This window comes from Echinops telfairi, unplaced genomic scaffold (genome assembly GCF_000313985.2).
Source record: "Echinops telfairi isolate 266 unplaced genomic scaffold, ASM31398v2 ScPeMD7_7400;HRSCAF=8409, whole genome shotgun sequence".
Lineage (NCBI taxonomy): Eukaryota > Metazoa > Chordata > Mammalia > Afrosoricida > Tenrecidae > Echinops > Echinops telfairi.
In genome coordinates this window covers 9,778,192-9,804,559 of record NW_022111300.1, presented here as the reverse complement: position 1 = coordinate 9,804,559, position 26,368 = coordinate 9,778,192, and the positions used below count along the sequence as shown (strand labels likewise).

General features: G+C 46.9%; 1 protein-coding gene across 1 annotated transcript in view; it reads right to left on the bottom strand.

The window, feature by feature from the left end:
- LAMA3 (laminin subunit alpha 3) overlaps positions 1-26,368 on the bottom strand; it is a 259,097-nt gene that overhangs the window by 5,567 nt on the left and 227,162 nt on the right. Inside the window, 10 exon segments of the mRNA XM_045296310.1 lie at positions 260-390; positions 488-647; positions 3,869-4,009; positions 6,189-6,372; positions 11,603-11,772; positions 17,486-17,642; positions 18,952-19,083; positions 20,271-20,410; positions 24,769-24,921; positions 25,320-25,437. Of these exon segments, the coding sequence (XP_045152245.1) occupies positions 260-390; positions 488-647; positions 3,869-4,009; positions 6,189-6,372; positions 11,603-11,772; positions 17,486-17,642; positions 18,952-19,083; positions 20,271-20,410; positions 24,769-24,921; positions 25,320-25,437 (1,486 nt within the window).

Below are 26,368 nucleotides of genomic sequence, written 5' to 3'. Positions count from 1 at the left end.
AAAGAAACCGAGTCTATGAGTGATGAAAGAACTTGCCTAAGTCCGTCTAACTACGTAGTGCCACCAGAATTCAACACAGCTGGTTGGGGTTTCCTACTTTTAAAGAACAGGAAATATAATGCTAAAATGGTCCTGACGTAAGGTCTCTGAAATATGAGGTTGACTTCTATTATGATTTCACCAACTGTGGCCTTCAGAAGTGGGACCGGGATCCTTTGTGAATCCACACACCTTTCCGCTCCGTCCGACAGCCACTCACCTTCCCCGCCTCCATGTACACACACAAGTGCCTCTGCGGTTGATTTCCAATGTGTATCAGGAACCCAGTGAGACTTCTTGGGCGGATGCTGAAAACAAGCTTAAATTCTGGACCCAGCAGTGCAGCATTATCTTTAAAAAGACAAGCAGAAGGTCAAGCATCAGCATTACAGAAAACGCTGGAGATTTTAAGGCACCACCGTATAACGTCTAGCAAATAACTCCTTACCTAGGATGACATGGCCTCCTCCTTGGGAGAAATAAATGCCTTTCTCTAAAGAGCTCCCTGTGCAGGGGGACACCCCGACACTTGTGGAGGGGTGATCCAAGGGTTTTAAATCCAAATGCAAGTTCTTCAGGCACCCCACAAAGCTGTGATGGGGGAGGTGCTATAACCAAGCAGAAGTGAAAAAAAGTAAGCATCAATATCGGGAGCGCTTAGAAATGGCTGAGTAGCCAAGGTAAAGAGGCGCTTACCAGCAAAAGGGGAAGTAGAGTCCACACGTCCTGCTTCAAAGGGTCAGGTGGACCTGTCTGTTTAATTTAATTCCCTATCAGAGTGCCAAGAAACATGGGATGCCAGATATCCGGTCAGTGGGTATAGTTTGAAGGGCCTATCAAACCAAGAGGTGTGTCTGTAGAGGTCAGGGGAAGTTGGTAGCCAGTGCTGGAAGAGGACTAGGGGGGCTGAGCTGAGCCTGGTCCCATAGGAAGGTCTGCAACAATGGGAAATTTCCGCCGTATCTTGCAGCTTACAGATCTCACTATCTCTTTGCAGGTACAAACCGCCTCTTAAGAGTTTCGTGATGGAGGGTGATAGCTTAATGTTAGGCAGCTGACTGACTAAGGAAGCTAAAACGTTCCAAAAATAATAAGGTGCAAAAGGGATCTCTATATTGTTGGTCTCGGTGCACTGGCAACAGATCGTGAAGCCCACAGAGTTAAAAATAAGACATATTATTCAGCAGCAGTGGACTGCATGGACCCTGGGCCTGCCTGGAGCTGCACTAGAACAATGCTCCTCACTTGGGGCTTCTGGGGTGGGGGGGTGTCCAGGAGCCCTTAAGCCACATACCAGACGTTCAGTGTAAGTGCACTCTCTAGGATGAAGGACGAGAGCTTACATCCGATGCTCTAAAAAGATGAGGAATCACTGAATAGAAATTCTAAACTTCTTTTCCAGAATAAATGCTTTTCGAGCACAGAAATCTTATCAAGAGAAATAACAGAAAGTGATCTTAAGATACAATGATATTAGAGATAGGTCTAGTACCAGTGTCGATGATAAGCTATTGGGTGGGCTCCCTGTTAGTCTCTCAAAATTTTTCATGGTGCACCATGAAGAGTTTGTGTCTGAAAACCAACCTCAGATTCTCCGTGAGAGGCTCTAACCACATTCAATCCCTAAAAGTTGAGTCTATTTATTTTTTTATTTGTTTTTGTATACAGAAGAAAGCACTGCTTTGTGGGATGTTGGCTACCTCTGAAAGCACGTGGGAAGGGATGAGACAATGCTGTGCCCTCTGGATGAAGGGTGGTATAAGAAGGAGCCACAGGGACGAAAAGGGCCACGTGATGGCCCCGGGAGGAGATGGCAATGAACGAGATGGAACAGCATGAGAGTGAATGGTTGGATGTCAAACTGATCTGCTCTGAACACTGTCAATCAATTCACACCAAAAGGTTGAAAAGGAAACAAAAAGGATTTTAGTTTGTAAAGAATGTTGAAAATGGGGTGTCTCGATTGCCTCAGATTGTTAGGATGCCAGAGGTGGTTCATGGAATTTTAGGAGAAATGATCAAGGTGAATGAAGACCAGATCAAACGGTGTGCTCTTCAATCGCCATCCCAATCTATAACTTCTTTGAACAAGAACTAGACACAGGCTTTGAAGTAAAACAAAACATACTACATTGCTGCTGGGTCTTGGCCCAAACTCCATTGGAAATGCAAAGGGGGCCTTTAGAGACTATATCTTCCCCTAACCTAGGGCAGTCTGAACGGCAAGAACTCAAGCTGGTGGAAAGACTTGCTCGGCTTACTTCCATTTCAAGACTCAGGTCTGTATGTTGGCCTTATACCCTCCTCGCTGCACAAAGACATTCGACCAGAGTGTGCCACCAGTTGCAGTGCCAAGGGCAAGAGGATCCAAACATTTTCCATTGCACTTAAGTGTGAGCAGTAGCTCCTAGACCTGAGCTGTTGACGAGATAATCTTAACTAACCTGGTGGAAGATGCTAAATCTTGGAGAAGACAGACAGGTGAAGCCACCCTGTGTAATGAGGGTGCCCATGTAACCCACTTCCCTTGCTCTGATTCCAAGGAAGGAGAGGGAGAGGGAGAGACTCGCAAGTCCTCTCTCCAGAGCTATGGGTTGTCAGAAACCTTGAGTTAGACAAATCCAGGTAAGGACCCCTCTCCTTAGAAGCACAGGGCATGTGAGTTTCCCTTAGCCAAGGGCCCTCAGGTTTGATTCTTGAGATAGCTTTAGTTTGCTTCAAACATTAACTAATATTAAAGCATATACGAAGTCATTTTTCAATGCTCCCTCCATCCTTCTAATTAGACAAGGAGCAGACTTTAATTCAGTGAGAATGTGTCTTAAACACACTTCAATCACTTGTCAATTTGCTTTTGCAAATAAAGGGAGAAGAGGCCACACTATCTAGCTCGACTTTAAAACACCGTTTTATTTTCGTGACATATGTTTTTGTATATTTATTTCTATGGTTGCCTACTACTTATGGCAAGAGATATTGATTTTCACTTATGACGGTGATAAAAGTATCCTTGAAAGGCGAATTTGAATTTAATAGTATATAACCGGAGATGGCCAAGATGCTGAAGGAAGAACAAATGACTACAGCTTAGACTACACTATAGTACAAAAAAACAAGCTTTTTGTACAACTATCGTTGTCTCCCTTTGAAGAGGAGCAAAGAGATTCATGTTTACAAAGCCGTGGAGAAGCTCTATATTTAGGTCAGTGTCCAAACCTGCACCTCAAAAATAAAAGGTTAGTAAAAAGATCCTGCGGAGTGAAAGAAGGCCATCAAAAAGGGTAACTGTCACGTGTTCCCACTTACATGAAATGTCTAGAATAGGCAAGGCTGGTGTTTATTAGTGGTTCCCTGGGGCGGGAGGCAGGAAAGGGGAAAGGATGACTCAATGCTTTAAAGATAGCTTCTTCTAAGAGTGTGGCATATTGTGGGAGCTCACGTAGGCCAGGGTAAAGGGTGATAATGGACCAAATGTGATGAGCATAATTAATGTCACTGAGCTATACCTGTGAAATGGTTGAGATGGAAGTGCTTTCTTATATATATATTTACCACAATAAAAAGTATGGGATAGGTAGGGGGTGGGGGTGGCTAAAAGCTGGGAAGGACTTGGAATGAACAGGTAAATTCCCTTCTCTGTGGGATTTGTAGACGTTAATTGGATAAGTTAAAACATCATTGAAACCTACAGATTGGGGAAACAAAATCTTTGGGAGTGATATGCCCAATTAGGGTCTGATCTCTAAAATATATAGAAAATGTCAACAATTCGACAACAAAAGCCTAACAATCCAGCTGAACCATTATGTTCTGAGGTGCAGCGAGTTACCGGTGACTTCTCTGATGGAGATGATCCCAGGAAAACTGGTGTTCTGATGCTGACAGTGGAATTTCCAGGCAAACTTCCTGCCTGCACCTTCAACCCATCCACAACCATATGCGCCCTTCTTCCATCTTGCCCAAACACCACCTGAGGGAAAAAGGTTGATAACATATTTACTCTTAACAATGCATACTGTGTCTTATTAGTGGGCCCAGAAAAAAAAGTTACGTTTTTCTAGCCCCTCCAATAGCTTTAATAAACTCAAGATTGTCCTCTCTGGTGCTGTCACTGTCATCATCACTATCATTTTAGTAGATACTGAAAAAAACTGCTACCCAATGCTCAAAGGCAAACTGAGAAAAGGACAGAAATACTAAGGTGGACACTCACCTAACAACAACCAAATGAAAAGCCAAAGACACGAGTAGAGCAACAGCATCTCACAGAGGGGGAGAGTTCTTCATGAACAGGTGAGAGAAGGAAAAGGACTCTTACCTTTGATTGGGTTTTGTGCCTGGGGAACGTGGCTGTTTCTCTTCTAACAAGAGGGTCTCAACTTTGTGGATCAATGTTAAGAAACTATCAATGAATACCTCCCAGGTTATGCACCCTGCTGGAGCCTCTGCTCTATAGCCTACTGATCCATGGACTTGAATATCCAATCAGCAACCCAACTTTAACATGGTCACAACAGGACTCCTGTCTCCCCCAGCTCAAAACTGCCCTTTCCCAGCCACGCCGCCTCCTCTCCCTCTTCTCCACCACAGTGAGGGCCCAACCATCGATCCAGTCACTGCTCTGGAACCAAGGATGCGCTTGCTATTGAAGCCTCTCTTTCTTCCCCACGCCAATTGGTCAGTAAGTCCCCTTGGAGCCTATCTTCAGAACCCAAGCCAGAGGGCTCCACTTCTTTCCAACTTTAGCATGGCCTCATGAAACCAAGCCAACAGCACCCATCTGGCCCCTCCCCACTTCTCCTCTTCCCCACCCCATGACCCTCATTTCAGTTCCTTCGGCCGATGGAAGTTTATGGAATAGAAATCTATTCAGCAACTCTCCTCTTGAAGACTTTTCAAAGGCTTCCAAAATAGCGGTCAATGAAAAAGAGGTCGTCTCTCAATGAGATGCATGGATTGGTACAGCGGCTGCAGCAACAGGCTCAAGCATCGCACTTGTGCAGCGGTTGCAGCACCAGGTGGTGTTTCCTCTGCTGTATAGAAGGTGACTGAGTCAGAACTGACTAGGCGGCACCCAACTGAACAATGACGGCAAAGGCTTCAGGGACATTGAAAATAAACACCCAATTGTTAGCGTGGCCCTCATACCTTACGTGATGAGGACCCTACTTCTGTCCCCCTGTGCGTGTCTTACGATTTTCTGCTTTGTTCACTCAGCTAATTCCACCTCGGGGTCTTTGTGTGCGCAGCTCCCTCTGCCTGGAGCATCTTCCCAGTAACTCGGCATGTGCTTCCATTCTTAGAGGAGATCTTCCTGGAATATCTTATTCAAAGTGTCTAACCCTTCTTTCTTTCTCCTCAACTCAGTCCCTAAATGATACTGGGTATTCTTTTTATATGGCACAGGAAGGCATAGATATTATCATTGTTGGATGAGTACAATTTGGCAGATCACTTAATTATTTTGAGATCCAGTTTTCTTATCAGGAAAAAATATATTATGAAATCTATTTATATATAATGTAGACTAAGTATTTACTTAATTTATAATATAATTATAATAATATACATTAACATATACATATTTACATTTAATATAGCCATATATGATATATTTATTTAAATCACTATATAAGAGATTTCTGTATTATCTATAAACGCTTATATTAATATAGCATAGTTATAAAATATATTTTACATAAGATAATATATAAATATATTTGTATATATAGTAGTATATGTGTGTATGTGTCTATATATATATACAGGTGAGGCTCTTTCTGGCCTGTTCCTTTACGTCTTGATACCTTCAGGCAAGAGCTGAGATGCTAGGAAAGTGGGCCTTGTAGCCTGTGATGTGGGGAAACTTGGAAACAGGCCCTATCAGAGAGAGATTGTTCAAGAAGAGGGTGGGAGGAGGCCAGGGGAGTGAGGCAGCCATGGTTTTTCGTGGGGACGAAGGAAGTCCCTCTTGGCATTAGGCCGCCATGTACTGGGTAGGCCTTGGCTGAGATGCTGGCCGGGTCAGCACTTGCCGACACTCCAACCCCTCCCAGTAGCTTCCTCCCTCTGTGCCCGGGAGGAAGGCTGCTCCTTCCAGCTGCGCACACGGCACCCGTTGGCTGTTCCAGCGCAGCCTTAGCTCTCACCGTGTGCCATTTCCCATCGTCATATTTCCCTCTGCTTTTGAGTCTCAGTTTCTTTCTTTCTGTTTCTAATGTGAGGACCAGGCGTCCCTTTGAGAAGTGCAGAGCCATGAAGGAGTTCTTGGTGCCCACGTAAAACACGAGCCCTCTGGCGGAGGTCGTCTGCACATCCATAGCAAACTGCCACCTGCAAGGGGAGAGAGGAGAAGGCAAAGGAGGCAAACAGAAGTGTGAGGTTGTTTTTTAAGTTGTTCCCTGACTCTCGGAGCCGGGGGCAAACACTGAGATCCCTGGTTGACAAAGGCCTGAGCGGAGGCACGTACTGATGACATGACTTGTTTCTTTGAGATGTTTTCAAACCATGATATGCCAGCTGTTAAACACTGTCTTGTCTAACTTCCTTTCTGCCTTGGGGGATACTGAAGGACTTCCACGGCAGACTGTAGCTATTGGTGTAGTTCCCAGCAGAGGGGAGGCAGAAGCATGCCAGTACACATGCCTTAGTGGAGAGGGAAGCCGGGAAGGGTAAGAGGACAACTTGAATAACAGAGATTGATTTAAGCATATGGTGCATATTTTCTTTCCGCAAGAAATATTTAGCCCCATGACACATACTAGAGATCGCCTTCCCCCACTCAGGGTGACACTCCCACGCACAGGAGCATTGGACGGTTGGGACTCATTGCTTCTCACTAGCTGGATTTTTGGAAGTAGATGATCAGGCCTTTCTTCCTACTCTACCTTAGTCTGGAAGTTCTGCTGAAATCTGTTTGGCACTGTGGCAACATGCAAGCCATCACTAACAGATGGGTGGTAGCTGAAAAAGAGGTGCATTGGCCAGTATTGAAACCTAGATCTCCTATATGGAAGGTGAGACTTCACATTCACCCAACCACCCATCCATCCATCCATCCATCCATCCATCCATCCATCCATCCACCCATTCAATGAACATTGAGTGTGAACTATGCACAAGGCACTTGGCACAGGCAATTCAGTGATGCACACTTCAGGCCTTGAGTGATTTATGGTTTCCAGATGGACTGAGAGGTAGGGGTAACTCAAGTAGTGGGGGTGTACCATCAATCAGCTCACGACACAGTTGTATTTCTTTCATGTCTAAATGCACACGAGACTAGGTCCAGGAACAGGGTGTGCCGGGCTTAGAGCTGCATCCCCAGTGCCCCCTACGTAGGTGACCCTCAGTAAATCATTACTGAGGGAACTGGGTGGTAACAAGAAATGTCGAGCCAGAATCTACACGTCGAAGGGAAATGCAGCGCTCCTTCGCCCTGCTTTTGGAGACACAGAGGGCCACTGACACGCACACTTTATCTTTCAGATTCGCAAGTTTCCTTGAGGGCCACGTTCTTCAAGATGAAGTAGAATCTCTATTTGTCCGATTAAACCAAGCAGCTAGCGGCAAGCTCCGTGTTTCTCCTGGCATGTCTGTGTGCTCGTACGACGGAGTTTTGAAGAATGAAGGTTGGCCAATTTAAGGAGCATATTAGAGCTTGCTACAGAATGAAAGCACTGTACATTTGTGGGCTTGCGTAGCAGGCCTGGCATTTCCTTTGAAGGAGAAGTGGTTCATAAATTGTTTTCATAAAGCCGTTCCCAGAAAAGACTAACACCTTAAAAAGGCGGCAGTCATTTGAATGTTGGTGGCTGTCGGTACTGCGGCCGCGACTCTTCATTACGGCCGGCTGGAGGGGGAGGGGGAGGCAGAGACTGTGCAGTTACACTATCCTGCATCCACGAAGGGGCTGGGTGTGTTGGTTCGATATTTTAAAGGTGCGTTTCTAAAAGTGCTGGCACATAGGTCAGAATGAGGAGAGCAGATAAAGAATACTTCAAAGTGTGCAAGTCTCCGAAAATGCAATTTTGGGGGATACTATTGGGGACTGACATTTCTAAATTACGTTTACTGATGACTTTCTTCTTAAATAATTTGCCCTTCCACATGGTGCTTTGAAAACTGTATGGCCTATGACCTGTTATTCGTGTTGAGAGGAAAGACAGTAGGGTTGGATCACTGGAAGCAGCCCAGAGAGAGAGAGGACGGAAAGAAGCAAGGGGTGGGCGGCAAAGCTGTTTGCCGGGGCAGGGGGTGTGGGGAGAAGAGATGAAGGGATGAGGGAGGGGCGGGGAGGAAGCCGAGATAAAGAAGAGTGAGGAACGGGGAGTTGGCAGCATCTGCAGCTGTTTCTTTAACAGAAGGGATTGTGCTCCTAAGGGTCAGCTTGAGTTGAGATGGGAGTCGTTGGGTGCTGCAGACAGTGAACACACGGGGCTGCTAACTGGAAGGCACCTTGACAGAAAGGCCGGGGATCTGCCAGTAAAAACCTTATGTATGCAGCACATCCACTCTGACACACATGCTGTCCCCAACTCTGTGACAACTGGTGAGGTGGTTGAGGTGGTTCAATAGAGCAGGTTAGGGAGGGGGCTTTCCCACCCAGGTGGAAGGGAGGAAAGGAGGGAGGGAGGGATGGAGGGAGGAAGAAAGGAAGGAAGGGGCTGGTGACTGGGAGAGACAGCCACTCCTACCCACTCATCTTCAATCTTCCACTAGAACAGTTTCTGGAAATCCCTACATTTTCCATGCGGTGACTGGAGACATGAAGGTGGATAGGCTTCTTTCCTTCAGAACACAACCCTGTCTCCTGGCCTTCACATCTGGTTGGGAATCATACACAGAGCCCACTATAGAGCCGCCAGGGCCAGACTCTCTGTAAACCAGAAGGTCTCCTACCTGCATTAACCTCGCTTAACTGATGCGAAATTTGACGCTCTGAGTTAGTCATTTGAATTAGGGAAACCAAACAAAAAAGCAAAGTTGCTGTCATCGAGTCCAGTTGATTCTTGGCGACCGTATATGTCTGAGCAGAACTGCTACCTAGACTTTTCTTGACTGTAATATTTGTGTCATATTTCTGTCATTAGGATTATCTTCCATGGAAACTCTGAGTAGCTTTGAACTGCCAACCTCTGGGTTAGTAATCCAGCACAGACTACTTGCACCAGCTATGGACCTGAAAACAGGTGCTGTGGAGTTGATTTTCAACTCATGGCAACCCCACATGACAAAGTAGTTTTCCCATAGGGTTTTGTTGGTGGTGGTGGTGGTTGGTTGGTTGTTTTCTATAGTCTTCATGGGAGCAAACTGCCAGGTCTCCCTCTCATGGAGGTGCTGGGCGGGTATGTTGATGGTGGTGGTGGTACGTGCCATCGAGTCGGCTCCAACTCGTGGGAGTTCTGTTGTACAGCAGAACAGATCTCTTTCTGCTCCGATGGCATCCTCCACCCTTTGCTATGCATGAGCCTCGGTGGCAGCCATTGCGTTAATCCATCTGGTGGAGGGAGGGTCTCCCTTTTCTCCATGTCTAAAGTGCATGAGATATTAGTCTTGCCATCGTCACCTCTAACATTCCGACCCTACTGCTTCTAAGACAGATTTGCTCATTCTTCTTGGGGTCTGTGGCATATTCAATCATCTTTACCAGCACTCAAATGCAAAGGCATCAATGTTTCTTTGGTTTTTCTTTTGGATGATTGCATTTTCACATGCGTATGGGGCTTGGGGCAGGTGCACCTTGGTCTTTAAAGTGACATTCTTGCTTTTTAACCCTTTAAAGAGGTCTTTCCATCAGGTTTGCCCATTGCCATCCATCATTTCATTTCTTGACTGCTGCTTCCACGAGTGTTGATTGTGGATGCAAGTAAAAATGACTCCATAACAGCCTCAATATGGTCTGTTTATCGTGATTCTGCTTATTGGTCCAGCTGCAAGGATTTTTTTTAAATTGAGGTGTTATCCATACTGCAGGCTTCGAGCTTCATCACTAAGTGCTTCAAATCCTCTTCACTTTTCACAAGAAAGGTTGGTGTTACCTGCATGGCACAAGGTGTCGATTGTAGGTTGCCTCCACTCTCGAGGTCATCTAGACCAGCTTCTGGGGTCATCTGTTCAGCACATAGACTGAAGGAGCGTGGGGAAACACACAACCATGATTTCCGGGTCGCAAGTCACACGGTGTCCCCGGTTCTGTTTGAACAATTGCCTCTTGGTCTGTGTACTGGTTCCACAGGAGCACACGGAAGTGTTCTGGAACCCCCGCTCTTCCCAATCATTGTCCTAATTGGTGATGACACAGGTGAATGCCTTCGCATGAGTCAGTAAAACAGAGGTAACCTCTTTTGGATTCTCTGCTTTCAACCAAGATCCATCTGTTGTCAGCAATGATATCCTTGGCTCCATGTCCTCTTCAGAATCTGGCTTGACTTTCTGGCAGCTCCTTGTGGATATACTGCTGCAACTTTATTTGGACTGTCTTGTTGGTTGGGTGTTGTTGGGCAGGTATAATGACCCCAGATACACAGAGAGGAAGTCGAGGCTTAGGAAGGCTTGATAACAGCTTAAGGTAGCCATGGAGTTGTGCCATGCGAGGCTGATGTCAAGAGAACCGCTGTGGGGCACCCCAGCCGGGCAGTTTCCCTCACCAAGGGCTCTGCAGGGGCGTTTGGATGAGGTCTCGCTTCTGACAGCTGAGGTTCTAGGGCAGGGCCACGAATACCTGACACCGACCACTTCCAAAGGGTCAAGTGGCCATGCCCTTCAGCCTGGCCAGGACTTTCTCTCAGCTGCTCTGTGATCTTGGCTTCTGTTGTCCATTCTCTGACCTCCCCCTCTCTGTTCACAAATGTTGGACCCGCATGGCCGTGTGGAGCCTCTCCCTCTCTGTGTCTGCTCCCCCAACTTGATCTTTCCCACGAAGAATCGGTTGTCTATCTAATCCCATCTTGGCACCTGTTTCTCAGAAGACCAGAGCCAGGGCCTGGCATGAGGACACACAGCCAGAAAGTGGAGATTTCAAACTCAGCCGTCCCTCCTGGGCAGCCCTGCCTCTGCAGACAAGTCACAAAGGCAAGACTTGGGCACCCTCTCACATCACCTGAGCGTGACAAGCCTTGCTTGTCTGCTTCCCTCCGACACATCTCGGTTCATCCCTTCTTCTTCACAGGACAATGTAACTTCCTAGCATGACAAAGGCCAAATTCCTTAAAACGGATCTATTTGGCACCGAGTCTGCCTTTATTAAATGCAGGGGGGAAAGAGGTGGCTTATAATAGAAATAACAGCTTTGGAAAGAAGGCTCTGCATTATTTTTAGAATGTTGCCAATTCTAAACGGGACGGATGGCTCTAGCCTTCGAGCAGTGCGCTGCGATGGTTGTGTCCCGACCCCTGGGGGATGCTGCAAACGATCATGTGATGTGTCCTTTGCAGACTAGCCCTGGGCAGCACGACTGTTTCCCTGCTGGACTCGTGCCGGCTGCCCTTCCCTGGGGCGGACCAGGGAGCCAGGGTGTCATGCTCGCACGGCCATGGTGCGGGGCATGAAAACGGGATCATACCTGGGTTTCAGCAACTCCTGAGGAAGTGTAAATATCAAGTGGCTGGTGGGACTGTCCCCAAACTGAAGGGCTCCGTGACTGGAATGGGCCTGGGGAGGTGGCAGGCAAGACTGTGCCTCGCTCATCACCGCCGAGCTCCTCCAAAAGGCCACTGATGCATCCTGCAATGGCTGCGTGGGAGATGAAAACACAAAGAGAGCTAGTGATCAGGGCATGAGTGAAGAGTGCTGGTCTCTCTGGGTGCTTGCATAGGTTTTATTCTGCATCCTCAGCGATTAATCTAATAGCGATATCAAAGACCAAGTGCCAGGTTCTCTGGAGGAAGCTCCCCCTCGGGACCCTCTGAGCGTGCTCTCAAGATGCCTAACTCTCCAGCAGCTGGATCCTCCTAATGCCCAATGCTCTGATGTGGCTTTGACGTGGGGCATCTTGCTGGTAGGAAGGTATAACCCACGACTGCAAAGGGGTGTGGGTCACTTTCTTGGGGGAAATAATAGTTATGAGAGTCAAATGCCCCTTTCTCACTCTCTCTTTGGGAAGGATGCACGTTGTCCCCATCTTTCACCATGCTGGTCTCTTTTCTAAAGGCAGGGACCAGCAGACACGCAGAACGCCCCCGCCCCCCAGCAGAACATGGGAAGCACCCCAACAGGTTCCACGAGAGGACCAGCCTTTGGCCAGAAGCACCAAGGTTTAGCCAGTCAGCGAGGGGGTCTTGATGATGTGGAAACACAGCCTGCTCTTTCTCTCCCCTCCAGGGCCACTCCTTTGGGTGCACTGACTCTCCACCCCCAAGCCAACTTGTGAAGTCGGACAAGTGAGAGGATGGAGAAGGAGCTCGCAGGAAAGGAAATCAAGGCAAACCCACAGTCCTCCGCTGGGTTTTTCCGGGCTGGCTGGAACATACACAACGTGTCCTGACCTGGGAGATGCTGTGCACAGGACTGAGTCCCATGCAGAAAAATCATCATCCTAAATATCATTTGTAACTAGAACATGCGTTGGAAGAAATTGAGATTCCACAGCCCTCTCCCCCTTTTTTCTACCACAGAGCACAGCTTTGGAAGCAGGGCTCAGGGCCTCTCTGGGAGGCCTTGGCTCAGCAGGGACCTCCATGAGAACACAACTCGCCATGGAGTCGCTCCCGACTCAGAGCGACCCTTCAGGACAAGTGGAACTGTCCCCTGTGGGTTTCCCAGACTGTCACTCTTTACAGCAGTTGAAAGCTTCATCCTTATCCAGGAGAGCTGGCTCGTGGTTTTGAATGACGGACCTTGTGGTCAGCAGCCCAAGGCATAACCACTACACCACCAGGGCTCCGGGAACCTCCAGTAAGCAAAGCAAATAACACTGATTCCTTGGATCAAAAATGATGAAGACCTCACCCTGATCAATGAGGCTGAAGAGGAAGTTGAGAGGTAGGAATTCTGGGAAGTGTTTCCTGAGTAGGAGTTAGGGAAGAATGAGAGCTGTTCTTGTTGGGTATAATATAGTGTGGGTATATTGTCCGCCAGGCTCTGGGACTGTTCAAAATGGTTCAGTAAGGCTGTCATCAATAAAGGCTGTGGGTGTGCTGCATAGCAACCAAATCTGCTGCCCCTGGTACTTCGATGAGGCAGGACGCAAACAGCTGTGCCCTGCTCCAAGATGCCTACTGACTGCTGCTTTGTGGCTTATACTGCTCCTGAAAAGCCCCACTACAGTCCTTCCTCCCAAAAGCTTCAGGGGCCCGAGGCAGGAGATTAGGTTATTGGCAGGGTGCTAGAGACCAACCAGTATTCAGGGAGCCACAGTTTGAGGCCAAAATACTACAAGCAATAGATCTGGTTGCTATGCAACACTCCCAGGACAACCACTGATGGGTTCTGAACTGTTGTGAAGCCCTGGTTGTCTGGAGCTACTGAGAAAAAGAGCTAAAGAATGGGGGACGCAGAGCTCAGGTACTGACGGACCACGCCTGCAGCCCAGCTTCTCCTTTGCACCATTTAGTCTATGAGCTTATAGATGCCCTTGTTGCCTAAGCCCTTCCCAGTGGGGCTCTAGGGTCTACCAGCCGAAGGCTTCCCAAGAGATTGGGGTTCCTTCAAGTTCAGGGTGTGCTTCTTCAGCCCTGGATAAGGTATTCAGGCTGCAAACATATCTGTTCCTTAAAAGCAGAGCCTAACCTTGGTCCTACTGAGTTGTGAGCCCAGCCTGGAGCTTCCTGCCTGCAAACCACACCAGTGGGCCTTACTCCCTTGCTGAAATATTCTTCTTTGTGGTCAGCAACAGTAAAATCAAGAGGAACAGGATTGATAGATATCCTTCTCCACCAACTCTTTCCTCATTCTGTTAATGGCACCATTGTCCCTCAAGATAACCCGTCCCGAAATCTTGGCCTTTGTTGGCAGCCACCTCTCTCGCCTCTCTTTGGCGCATTTAGTTTCATGGGTAATCTTCCATCTCATGGATCTAGTTTGTCTCCACTCCTTCCTTTTCAGCTCCAGCATCTCGGTCCTGAAAGCCTGGCCCTTGACTGACCCAGGTCCCTGGGCTGGACCCTGGCATTAATTTGCTGTTTTGACCCCAGAGCTTTCCTACACCAAACCATCGACGACCAACTTAACAATCTCCAAACCCTACAAGGCTCCTGTGACCTGGCACTGGCCTGTGATGCCAACCCTACCTCCCACTGCTCTCCATGCTCTACCATGAATGGAAGGAAGCCCAACCACATTCCCCACCATCCACCATGCTTGACAAGCCTGGCGGGACCTCCCAAAGTGGCCTGGAGGGCGTGTCCTCAGTCTGCATCCGCATTCCACTGTACTGAGTGCTCATGGGCAAATCTGGTCAACCTCCCAGAAACTCAGTGTCCTCCCCTCTACCGTCAGCCTTTGTTCTGCTCTCAGGAGGGTGTGGTGAGAATTGGAAAGCACAGTAGGGAAAACTGGAGGATCAGAGATAATGATGCAAAGTGTCTTACCCCTGAAATCCCCATCCACACCCTGCCTCCCTGACTGGTGTTTCTGCTTAGGCAACTCCAAGAGACCTGCTCCAACTCTGCCCACCATCCAGACTCAGTCCAGGGGAGCCGCACCTCATCTCGATGGTGGTTGAATTCCCGCCGCACCACTCCTATAGCACACTAGGTCCTTTGCCTTTCCATTATTTTTCTGTGTAAGAACCATAGCTAATACTCATTCATGCTCTTACTGGGTCAAGCACTGTCCCAAGAGATTTGTGTTGACGACTTCACTTAACCTTCCACACAATGCTGTGAGATAGCAGTCGTGTTTTGCTGCATTAGAGGAAACAGGCCCCCCCCCCGTAGAGAGGTGAAGTAATTGGTCACAGCCCACGGCTAGGAATTGGACTGTGATCCCTCACAATGACCCCTCCTGTACCTGTGGATGTGACCTTCTTTAGAAATAAGGTCTTTCTCTGACAATGTGATAAGTTACTGAAGTCATATTGGGGTAGGATCAGTACTAACCCGATCTGAACTGTGGTTCACAAAAGGAGAGAGCAGGTATGGAGACAGGGTCCCCAGGGGGAAGGCACCATGTGAAGATACATCTACAAGTCAAGGGATGCCAAACGATGTGCCAGGCTCCCGGAAACAGGAAGAAGCAAGGCTCTTCCTCTCAAACCTTTGGAGAGGACAGCACCTGCCAGCACCCTGAATTTGGATTCTTAGCCTCATTTAGTCTCAGTACATTTCAATTCTCGAAAGTCATCCGCTGTGTGGTATTTGTGCTGGCAACCCTAAGCAACTAACTCTGTTACACACCTCGCAAATGATGATGCCTAACTCAAACCTAGGAAGTCTCCCCCTCAGTCCAGTATGTACCTGGGAAGCTATGTGGCCTTCTTCCAACGGGGCTTTTGGAAAAAGCAGGATTCCTGTCTTAATTTATCTAACCTGGGGCTTTACACAGAACAGGGGGAAATAAGAAAGGACAACAGATGCATTGGCATCTCCCCTATCAATAGCTCCCCATTCCACCCTGGCTCTGGAAGCCCAGCAGAGACCTGAAAGCCTCTGTTTTTTCCACATGGATAACCTGCAGGTACCTGCCATTCAATGTGCCATGCCTGACTTATATTTTCCCCCCTCCAAGTGCTCCTCCCCCATCTCTTGTCTCCCTGAATGGTATCTCCATCTCTCTAATAACCCAGTTTGGTGCTTCAGAAATATTTCAACTCCTACTTCTCCCTTGCCTCCCACATTTGACTATTATCAAAGGCCTGTCTATGCTATCTGAATCATAGCTCTGGAATCTATTGCTTCTCTCCAGCTCCATCATCAGTGTGCTCATTTAGCCTCCCACTAACTCTCAGCCTTGCAATGAAACAATGACTATGTGACTTCATTCCTGCTGGGGCAATACTAAGCATGTTATTTTCCTAACGATAAAATGACAACCCTCTGGGATTTATGAAGTACATTTCTTCTTAATGACACAAACAATTTCTTACTATGTTTAAACATATTGGCTTTGTTAAACCTTATCTATTCAAACCCCCACCTCACCCCCTGCCCTAAATCATTGTGCAGCAAGTAGCCGACTTTAAGTAGAAAGTAGGTTGACCAGAAGTTCCTTGCGCTTTAGAGGGGACAGGGCTTAGGATTAGTCTACCTGCATTTGAATTCCAACTCCATCTTCCACCGGGTTGAGCCAATTGTGAACTTTCTAAACCACAGTCTAAACCACAGTCTCCTTTGCTGTCTGAGGGTGTGGTGAGTTCTCCCAAGGTTTTATGGAGATGTGTAAGAAAATCTGCTTAGAGAGTTTAGCTCACTGCCTGGTGCCCAGGAGAGGCTGACCTCCATTCCTCGCACTGACTCTAACCTACAATATGAGCGGTCACATGCTCCGTCTGAAACCCGTGTCCCAGCCCCATCCCGTTGTTCAGGTCCTGATGACACTGCCATTCTCCACCATGAGGCCTTTCATTGCCTGGTCAGCCGCGCTCAGGGTTGCTCATTAGCATCACCTGGGAGCTTTACAAAACGGTGACCCCTGGGCCCACTCCTGGAGTTTGATTTCACTGGGTGGAAGCAGCCGGGACACCTGGATGGAAAAAGCTCGCCAGGTGTCCCTTGGGTGCAATGAAGGAGTCCAGACAACCACTGGGTGGATGGGAGTTCCACCAGGGCAGCGGAAGGTCCGGGGAGAATCAGGAACAGGGACCCGGTTTTCTAGAGAAATCCATCACACCTACTCCAAAAACTACCAGGAGTTCTCGTGGTGTAGCACTGACGTGTTGGGCTGCGATCCACATGGTCAGCAGTTTGAAACCACTAGCAGCTCCTTGGGAGAAAGACTGGGCTTTCAGTTTAAACAATTACAGACTCAGAAACACACGGTGGGGCTGCTATGTCAGTATTGGCAGCGAGTTTGGTTTTGACTCAAAAAAAAATAACCAAACTCGCTGCCATCGAGTTGATGCCAACCCAGCAACCCTCTAGGACAGGGTAGAACTGCCCCTGTGAGTCCCGGAGACTGGAACCCTTTATTAGTCGATAGCCCTGTCTTGCTCCCTGAGAGAGGTTGGTGGTTTCAAACTGCTGACCTTGTGGATGGTAGCACAACACATCACCCTGATGCCTCCAGAGCTCCTCTTGAGAAACTGAAGTCAAGGGGCCGTTTGTTCTAAGGCTGCAAAAAAAAAGGGCCAAATTTTCATCACGATTCAAAATAAAAGCCAAAAAGAGAAGCACGGGGCATGTGAAGCAGGACTGATGGGTCATGAACAGTTGAATGACACTAAGTGAGCCACACACGGCCCCCCAGCTGACCCTTGCATTTCTCTCACCCTGAGCCAGCACCTCCCACAGGACAGGCAGGGAGCACCTCTGGAGAGGAGACCAGGCTGGGGCAAGGGTTTGACACTTACCATGTGGATATTGAAGGCCTTGGCTTTGGATCTGGTATACTTGGTGGTGCCTCTCAGCAACATTAGAAACGGTGGTTTGTTTAGAGCGCAGCTTCCCAGGGATACATCTCTCTTGGAAGATGTACTGATCAAATCTAGAATGTGGGGGTCCTGTGATCTGAAACAAGAGCAGAAATGTCAGCTGCTGCCAAACAAACGGTGCCAACCCATCCGTGGGGACACGCGGGCAGCAAGGGCTTGTTCCCTGGCTTCTAGGTGAACTTGCCTCTCTGACCTGGACATCAAGAGGTGCTAGCAGGCTGCTGGTCTCCCTAGGACACCCAGCACCCTGGCTTGCCAGAATAGGCTCTTGGAATGTTTTTTCCCAAACTGGCCAGGGTGGTGAAAAGCCCAGAACACCATGGCTCTCTCTTAGGAAGGGGCGCCAGATAGACAGACTCAGGAGCAGGGACCGGGCAGTGAGGAGAAATGGGCTCTGGATGTTACGGAATGATGTGAGCAAACCTCATTAGAAAGTTCATGGAATGGTGTATTTTGCCACATTTGAGTAGGAGAGTCTTACTATACCATAGGGCTGGGGGATTCAGATGTGCTCTATCCCATGACTGCAGTTCAAGCCTTTCAGTGGTGGGAACTGGAGCCAGCCTCCCCTCCCCATCGTCTCCATCGCTCCCACTTTCTGTTCTATTGGGAGCTCATGCTCCGGGAGATGGTTCACCAGCTGACCGGGAGAGGTGTGAGAATGCAGAACCCATTCTGGTTCAGGGGGATGTGCCCCAACAATGAGAAGGAAAAGAGCTCTCACTACAGCCTGAGGCCACTGGGAAGTTTCTCCCTTTCCCCAGGGAAGGAGTTTTGTCTCCTCTCCAAATATGATCACTTTTTAATAGGAAATAGGAACATCTGTGTGACTTATAAATTGTTTTGGAAAAAAAATCTGATTAAGCACCATCTGTGCGTGCGTGCGTGCGTGTGTGTGTGTGTGTGTGTGTGTGTGTGTGTGTGTAACATATGCAAGGACGCACCAAGCTCTCCTCTGTCTCTTAGAGGTCACGTTCAAGGCTCTGGTGACTTGGTTTCCTAGCATGGCACTGGGCCAGGCAATTCCTGGGCCTTCCAAACTGGAAGAGCTGATTAAGTCTAATTGTGCAGTCTTGATTAAAGCAAACTTTCCATGTGACTATCTTTAAAGGTCACAATGTGAGAATTCATTTTCATTAGACCTTTTCCAAGGTTAGGCACCAATGCTGCTTTTCCACAGGGAGCCTGTGCCCAGGAGTCCCTCTCATTCTCTTTGCAATGGATGTGTCTGGCCAAAGAGGGTGCTTTGAAGGTTGGTGAGAGATGCGCTCACGTTTACAAGCCTAACTCTGTAAAGGAAGGGATGAGCTGCCCTCCTGCCGGGCAGGACCCTGCTCCGCAGAGCTCTTCCACATCTCAGAGACGCTCGGGGAAGCAGCACCCACCTCCGAACAAGCACGTTAGAAATACAGCCCTCAAAGGCGCTCCCGCCCAGCCGAGTGGACAGCGAGGCAGCTGAAAAGCCGTGTAGCCTCTCGGTACTTTTCAGGGGCTGGTCATCAATCAGAAGCCGGAGGCTGAAAGTAGGACAGCAAGTCAAGAATGAGAAGAACCGCAGACCCATTACAGTAACTTGTTTACATGGACTTATCTTTTAAGAGGATTTAAAGTTAATATATAGATATTTCCTTTTGCATGCTAAATTTTTATTAACATGTTTCTATACACAAAGAAAGTATCCATATCCAAAGTGGGTAACTCTCTATGATCCCACATATATAAACTATGCAAAGCACTAGCATGCATGGCGGCGGAAGCTCATTCGCGTTACTAGGAGCTGGGAGAAGGGCACCCAGTTTCTGAATTGGACTGAGAAATCATGCTTGGCTATAGATGGTTGCACAACATGGCGGTGATTAAGGTCCCTAAATCGAAGACTTAAAAGTGGTTAAAATGGCAACATGTTTATAATATTTTTTTTACCATGATTCAAAGCATGTATTTTTGAAGGGGCTCCACCCACGGACATGGAGTTGATCTACCTCACAGTGACTCTCCTGGGGGGAGTCAAACTGCCCCTGGGGGCTGCTGAGACGACATCTTTATGGGAGCAGGCAGCTTCATCATTCGCTCATGGAGCAGGTGGTGCGTTTGAACCACTGACCCTGTGGTGAGCAGCCCAGTGTCCAACCCTCCGTGCCAACCAGGGCTCTTTAAAAAGGGTACAGCTCAATGAATTTCCCCATGTGACTATGCCAGCCCTTCCAGCACTCTGATCAAGGAGCACAGCATGACCAGCCCTTGCACTCTGGAAGCTCCTCTGGGCCTCCAGCCCCCCTCGCCCCTTCCCTCTCCATGCGGGGGAACCACTCTCTTGCATTCTAATAGGACACCTTCATTTTATCTGTGTTTGAACTTTGTACGGATGAACCACAGGAGATGAAACCTGGTGTCTGTGACTTCTTTCACTGAAACACCATGTCTGGGAGGTTTGTCCAGACATAGAGAGCTATAGCTCCCTCATGATCATGACTGTGTAACCTCCAGTTCTGAATACACCACAATCCAGTTTACCCATCCAATTGTTGATTTATTATTTTAATGGGGAAGTTGATGTAGAATAAGAGAGAAGGCCAAGACTGACTAGCAAATTAGTGTCTGAATAAAGGACAAATATTTGGCCAAAAAGAGGACTACCAAGCCCTCTTTATTTCTTACGAAATAAAGTTACATGCTCACAACCCTGGCAATACATTCCACTTACCCAGAGCCGTCGTTTATTACAGATACATGATGCAGCATACCATCCATGTATTTCTGGGGAGATCTGATAATGGGACTGCTCCTATCTCTGGTACTCAGTTCAATGTGACCGTCTTCCAGAGTGACCTGAAGGCTATTGGTCTGAAACCATTGTAGAATATGCTCATTAACAATTCATTTCAATGAAACCCACAACCTTCCTCTAGTTCTTAAACGCTTCCTCCCCCCAACTACCAGGACCCCAATTTTGCCTTGCAGACCTGGTTAGACCAGATGATGCACAGCGGTACAGATGGGAATTGGAAACGCAGGGAATCTAGGACAGATGAACCTCTCAGGACCAGGGGTGACAGTGGTGATACCAGGAGGGAAAGGGGGTGTAGAAAGGGGGAATGGATCACAGGGAGCTACATATAACCTCCTCTCTGGGGGACGGGCAGCAGAGGGGTGGGTGAAGGGAGACGCCAGACAGTGTAATATAAGATACAATAATAATTTATAAATTATCAAGGGTGCATGGGGGAGAGGGGAGGAGGAAGGGAGGGGGAGGGGAAAAAAGGAAAATGAGCTGATTCCGGAAACCCAAGAGGAAAGTGAATTTTGGGAATAATGAGGGCAACAAATGTAGATGTGCTTTACACAATTGATCTATGTATTGTGATGAATTGTATGAGCCTCAATAAATTGATTAAAAAACAAAACAAAACAAAACAAAAAACCCCAATTCATTTCATTGAAGGACTATGCAGGTATCCATACTAAATTCACAACCAAAACCATATATAAAAATGGTCAAGACATTTTGACTCCCATGTTTTTGACTTTGCCATTTCAGTCTAAAGATTTAAATATATACACATTTGCCTCTCTGATTATGACTATAAAATTTTTTAGGCAAATTATTTGACCACTGATGAATTGGTCAAATTTTTGGAACTGACGTTCGCTGAGCCAGTTGAATCTCTTGGTTAATTTGACAGTGCAGTTAAACCATTGTCAATGTTTTCTCCTTTCACTTTGCCTTGACTGGGCTTGTTTTCCTGGAATCAGTCTTTTTACGAATATATTTTTCAATGAAGGTGATTCATCAATTCACTCCTTTCATGTGACATGAGAACAAGGAGATCCCTTTAGTCATTATTAATTTTGGTTTGGGGTCACCATGGCTAGAGAGTTCAAATTTCCACGTCAAATCCACAGATATAGGTTTGGTGCAATGATTTCATTGTTTCTGTTGATTTTCATTTTATCGATTGTTTTCTCTATCAAGTTTTTATCAACTTTTACAGTTCTCAACAAGAAAAAAAGGTATGACTCTTCAGTGAGCTTTTAGTCCAAAACTGTTTTTAGACGATGCACTTACAGCCCTTGTCCATTTTACCTTGTGTTTAGTTTTATTTCCCATTGGCCATGTTCACATTAAGGACAGACTGGACATCTGGATGCATTTTAAACTAAATCATTATAAAACTGACAGCAGCATCCCTAGGATCTTTCTAGGCTTCCTCCAGTATTCAGTACCAACCTATGATTTCTTTTCAACCTATTTAAAAAAATTTATGATATCATTTTATTGGGGGCTCTTACAGCTCTTATAACAATCCATATATCTGCTGTATCAAGCACATTTGTACATATGTTGCCATCATCATTTTCAAAACATTTTCTTTCTACTTGAGCCCTTGGTATCAGCTCCTTTTTTTCCCTTCCTTCCCTCACCCTCCCACCCTTGTGAACCCTTGATAAATGATAAATTATTATTCTTTTCATATCTTACACCGTTCGCTGTCTCTCTTCACCCACATTCTGTTCATCCCCCTAGGGGGGGTGTGTTATACGTCAATCATTGGTATCCGTTCCCCTTCCTCCTCCTTCTCCCCTCATCTTCCCCCTACCCTCATGGTATCACTACTCCCAATACTGTTCCTGAGGGGTTTATCTGTCCTGGATCCGTGTTCGACCTACTATATTGCTTTGGATAACTTTGTGACCTGTGCACTAAGCATCCCTTGCCTTTGGCAGAGAAAACAACTGTGAGGCTTCAGAAGACCTACAGAAAACCTCCTGCCTTGATGGACCAGGCACTCCCACAATCTCAAGGCTGGTAGGAGCCCTTTCAGAGCTAGGGTTTAAAAAAGAAAGAAGACTCGGTGAGCAATGACAACAATGCTCTAGCTCCAGAGTTAGCTACCATCCGCTCTGTGAATAAGCACTAGATGTGTGCTGTGCTTGGCAACCCCGCAGAAACAAGTAGAAGAATCACAGTACTCTATTTCTACTTCTGCAGTCCCAAGCACTCCCTCGGGAGATTTCCAAGAATCAGTTGACTTCTCTGCTTTCATAACCATCTTAGTTAAATTCTCCTAATTATACAGGTTCCTGGCTGAAGGAGGCCTGGTAGAACAGTGGTTTGGGGCTTCTAACCACAAGGTCAGCAGTTCCAAACCACTATCCAGCATGTGAGAGAAAGACAAGGCTTTTGACTCCCATGAAGAGTCACAAGTGACAGTCTCAGGAACCCCAAGGGCAGTTCTACCCTGTCCTATAAGGTCATGATGAGCAGGAATCTTGGCAGTGGCGAGTTTGATTTCCTTGCTGACGAGAATTTCTGTGGTTGTGTTGTAAAGTCAAAGGACCTTAAGTTCCCACAACCCGATGTTAATGTTGTGCAACTAGCTGTTGCTGCTACAAAAGAAAAAAAAGCTAAATATCTATCTTTTGTGTCACAAAAAATTAATAATAGGGATCCATTCTGAATTCTTTCTTAGATCTAAAACTTCAACAACACTATTACTTACAGCTATTATAATTCACTTCACAAAACAACAAAACAAACTTACTGCCATCGAGGCCAACTCATGGCAACCCTCTGGACAGGATAGAACTGCCCTGTGGGTTTCTAAGACTCTAACTCTTCATGGGGGGAGAAAGCCTCATCTTCCTCTCTTGGAGAAGCTGGTGGATTTGAACCACTGACCTTGCAGTTGGCAGCCCAACTCATAACCACTGTGCCTCCAGGGTCCCTCCAGCTTATAAAATATTATCTAAAGAGAACGGTAGCTACTCCCTGAAGATATGCAACTTCAATTCTGTATCACACTTAAAATATACTATATGCATTGTAATATCATTAGAATAAAATTTTAAGATTCTTTGAGGACCTATCCTAGGGTGGGGACAAACAAGCTTCCATAGCAATAAGGGCTAAGTTTAAACTAACAAAACACTGCTATAAAATCATATGACTATGTATGCAATAAAAATAGCAACATGTAAAGCCATTGCTTTTCAGCATATCCTCCACCTAGGTCTACATCCTTCTGAAGATGTCTACACCCATCAAAGATGTCAGCATATCCTCCACCTGGGTCTACACCCTTCTGAAGGTGGTGTTTCCATCTCTCTAACCCTCTCCTGATGATGTGTGCACCGATCAAACGTCATCACATCAAACAGCAGTTTGGGTGTCCTCGAGGGACTCGGCTTGTTTGCTTTGTCAATGGTCTTTGAATTGGCAGAACAAACAGAAGTCTGAAGGGGCATGGCCCATGCTACCCTGGAAGAGTGAACACTTGCATTGTTTTGATAGAAAACAATCCCTTGGCACAACCCTCCTGGTAGTTTTCTCACGGATTTTAGTTTCAATTTTCTTAAAAACTTGTTCTTGACAAGCCCCTATGATCATCCTGTATCCGTCAAGAAAATCTTTCTGGATCACTCCTTGGGAATTCCCCCTAACACTTGCCCTCAGCTTCTGAGCTGGCCTCTGGCTAGAAGTCCTTTTGGAGCTTTTCCTGACCTTCCTTGAGATACTGGGAACTGTTGCTTTAAGTGGGGTAGCATTCGCATAAACTTGTAAAACTTCAATGACTTTGAAAGCTGTTCACTGGAGTTTGTTAAACATTTTGTGTTAACTTTAACCTTGAAAATGTGTTCTCCATGGGTGGAGGGAGACAGAGGTCGGTGGAAGGCATGAAAAAAAAAAGATAAATTATTAAGGGTTCATTTTGGGAGGGAGAAAAACGAGCTGATGCCAAGGTCTCAAGTAGAAAGAAAATGTTTTGAGAATGATGATGGCAACATATGTATAGATGTGCTCGACACAATGGATGGATGGATGGATTGTGATAAGAGCTGTACGAGGCCCCAGTAAAATGATTTAAAGAAGAAAAACGTGTTTTCTGCGCCACAAAATGTACACTCTTCTTTTTTAATGCACCCCTACAAGACTGAGACAAGTGTATGACTGAAAAATCTTGTCTACCGACTTCCGCTGAACACAGAGCCAGGTTGAACCCCTTTTCATTGTCAAATCCCAGGGCCTGATTGAATAGGAACCCTAATAGCAAGACCCCTTTGCTTACCGTTGTTTCAACAGCATTTGATGCATGAGGATTGATAAAGCCAACTAATCTACCTTCAAACTCTCGCTATTGCTTCTTTCACCAGACTTTGTATGTGACGCCAATTTTATTCAATAGTAATGCAACATCTCATACCCGTGTCTGGTGATTTAATAATATGCCGCTGGGTTGAAAGGTCTGAAACCCAAATGAAGCCTGGAAGTTGGCGGTAAATTCAGAGTCCAAGTTGGTGTCCAAGTTGGTGAAACTCAATTGCCCTCCTCTGGAGAAAGAGGCCGTTCGTACCAGCTGAAATGCAAATGGGGAAAGAATGACTGGCCTTGCAATTATTTTGTGACTGAAATGCTGTAACTTACCCTTTATCACTTTACCTGCACTGGCTGAGGTGACTTATTTTGCCTCAGGAGGAAATAAAATTTACTCGACTGCAGATGCATTTACCAATCATCTCTAACTTGTGTCTAGCTTTTGGCTGCCCTGTTTTCCTGCAAAGTTAGCAGGCAACTCTGAAGTGCTCTGTCTTGCCAGTGTGAGGGGAGTGTATATCAGGCAGTTCACGCTGTGCTTCCAGAAAAAGATAGTCAGAAGTTGATGTTTTGGTGAACACCAACGATCGGTCAGTTGGGAAGCCCACCTTTGGAAAGCCCTGAGCTCTGCGCCCTGGTCGAGGATGATCCCTCACTCACCTTCCAGTCATCTGAGCATCTTTTTGTTACTCCCACGGTATCCGTCAACCTTACAACACCGGTTGGTTTCTTTGGATTTTTCAAGCATCCTCGAAAAGCAGGTATGGAAATATTAAACCTGGTTAGGGATTGGGGGAAAAAAAAGGAAGTGATGTATCACACCCAACTCTCCTGGGAACCAGAGCTGCGAAATACTGCACCCTGTACTACTTTCTGCCCCAAACTAGTACATCTTTTATGCACATCAATTCTGAAGGGATTCCTAGACTGCAGGCAGGTGCTTGCTATCCTGTACTCCTCATTCGGTGAGGCTGGGAAAATCGACTTCCTTTCCATGTGATGAAGCACTGTCACCTTTAAAACGTGAAGATGTTCATGTTCACGGAAAGCCCCAGAAGAATTAATCTCCCCAAAAGGCACAGAATGCGGAAGATGTGCCATTTGAACATTTACTCCCCGCTCCCCCCCCCACACACACACACTTGGAAGGCGTGGCCACACACGGTCAACTGAGACTATAACTAGTAGGCAATGCATGGAGCCATGAATGTTCTAGAAAAAAAATGTGTGGGGGGGTCACTTTTACAGTTAGCTACTGGAAATGCATATGAAACAAACTGTTACTTTTGGTTCTATTCAATTACAGAAAAGGTGCCTTGGTGTCCAATCGGTGCCCAGCGGAAGCAATGGAAGGCCTTGGGAAAGGGCAGGTGTTGCCTGGGCTCCCATGCTGCCTCCTGATGGGGCAAGCTGGCCAAGTTCTGCAACATCAAAGGGCTGTTGTGAGGATGGCACATGTTAGTGTAGAGGAAGTGCTGGGAGTGGTGGGTGGCGCCCAGTCGTGAGCACTCAGGAGGTGTTAGTGTGTGTGTGTGTGTGTGTGTGTGTGTGTGTGTGTGTGTGTGTTTCCGTGGGGTCCGCAGCCACGTCTCCTACTTGTTACTTGATGGCCTGAGGGCTTCCACCACTTTTCTGTCAGCTGTGTGCTTGTTCCTACCATGGGAATATGCCAGTCTGCTCCATAGGGTTGTGGCAAGTTGAAAGGAGTT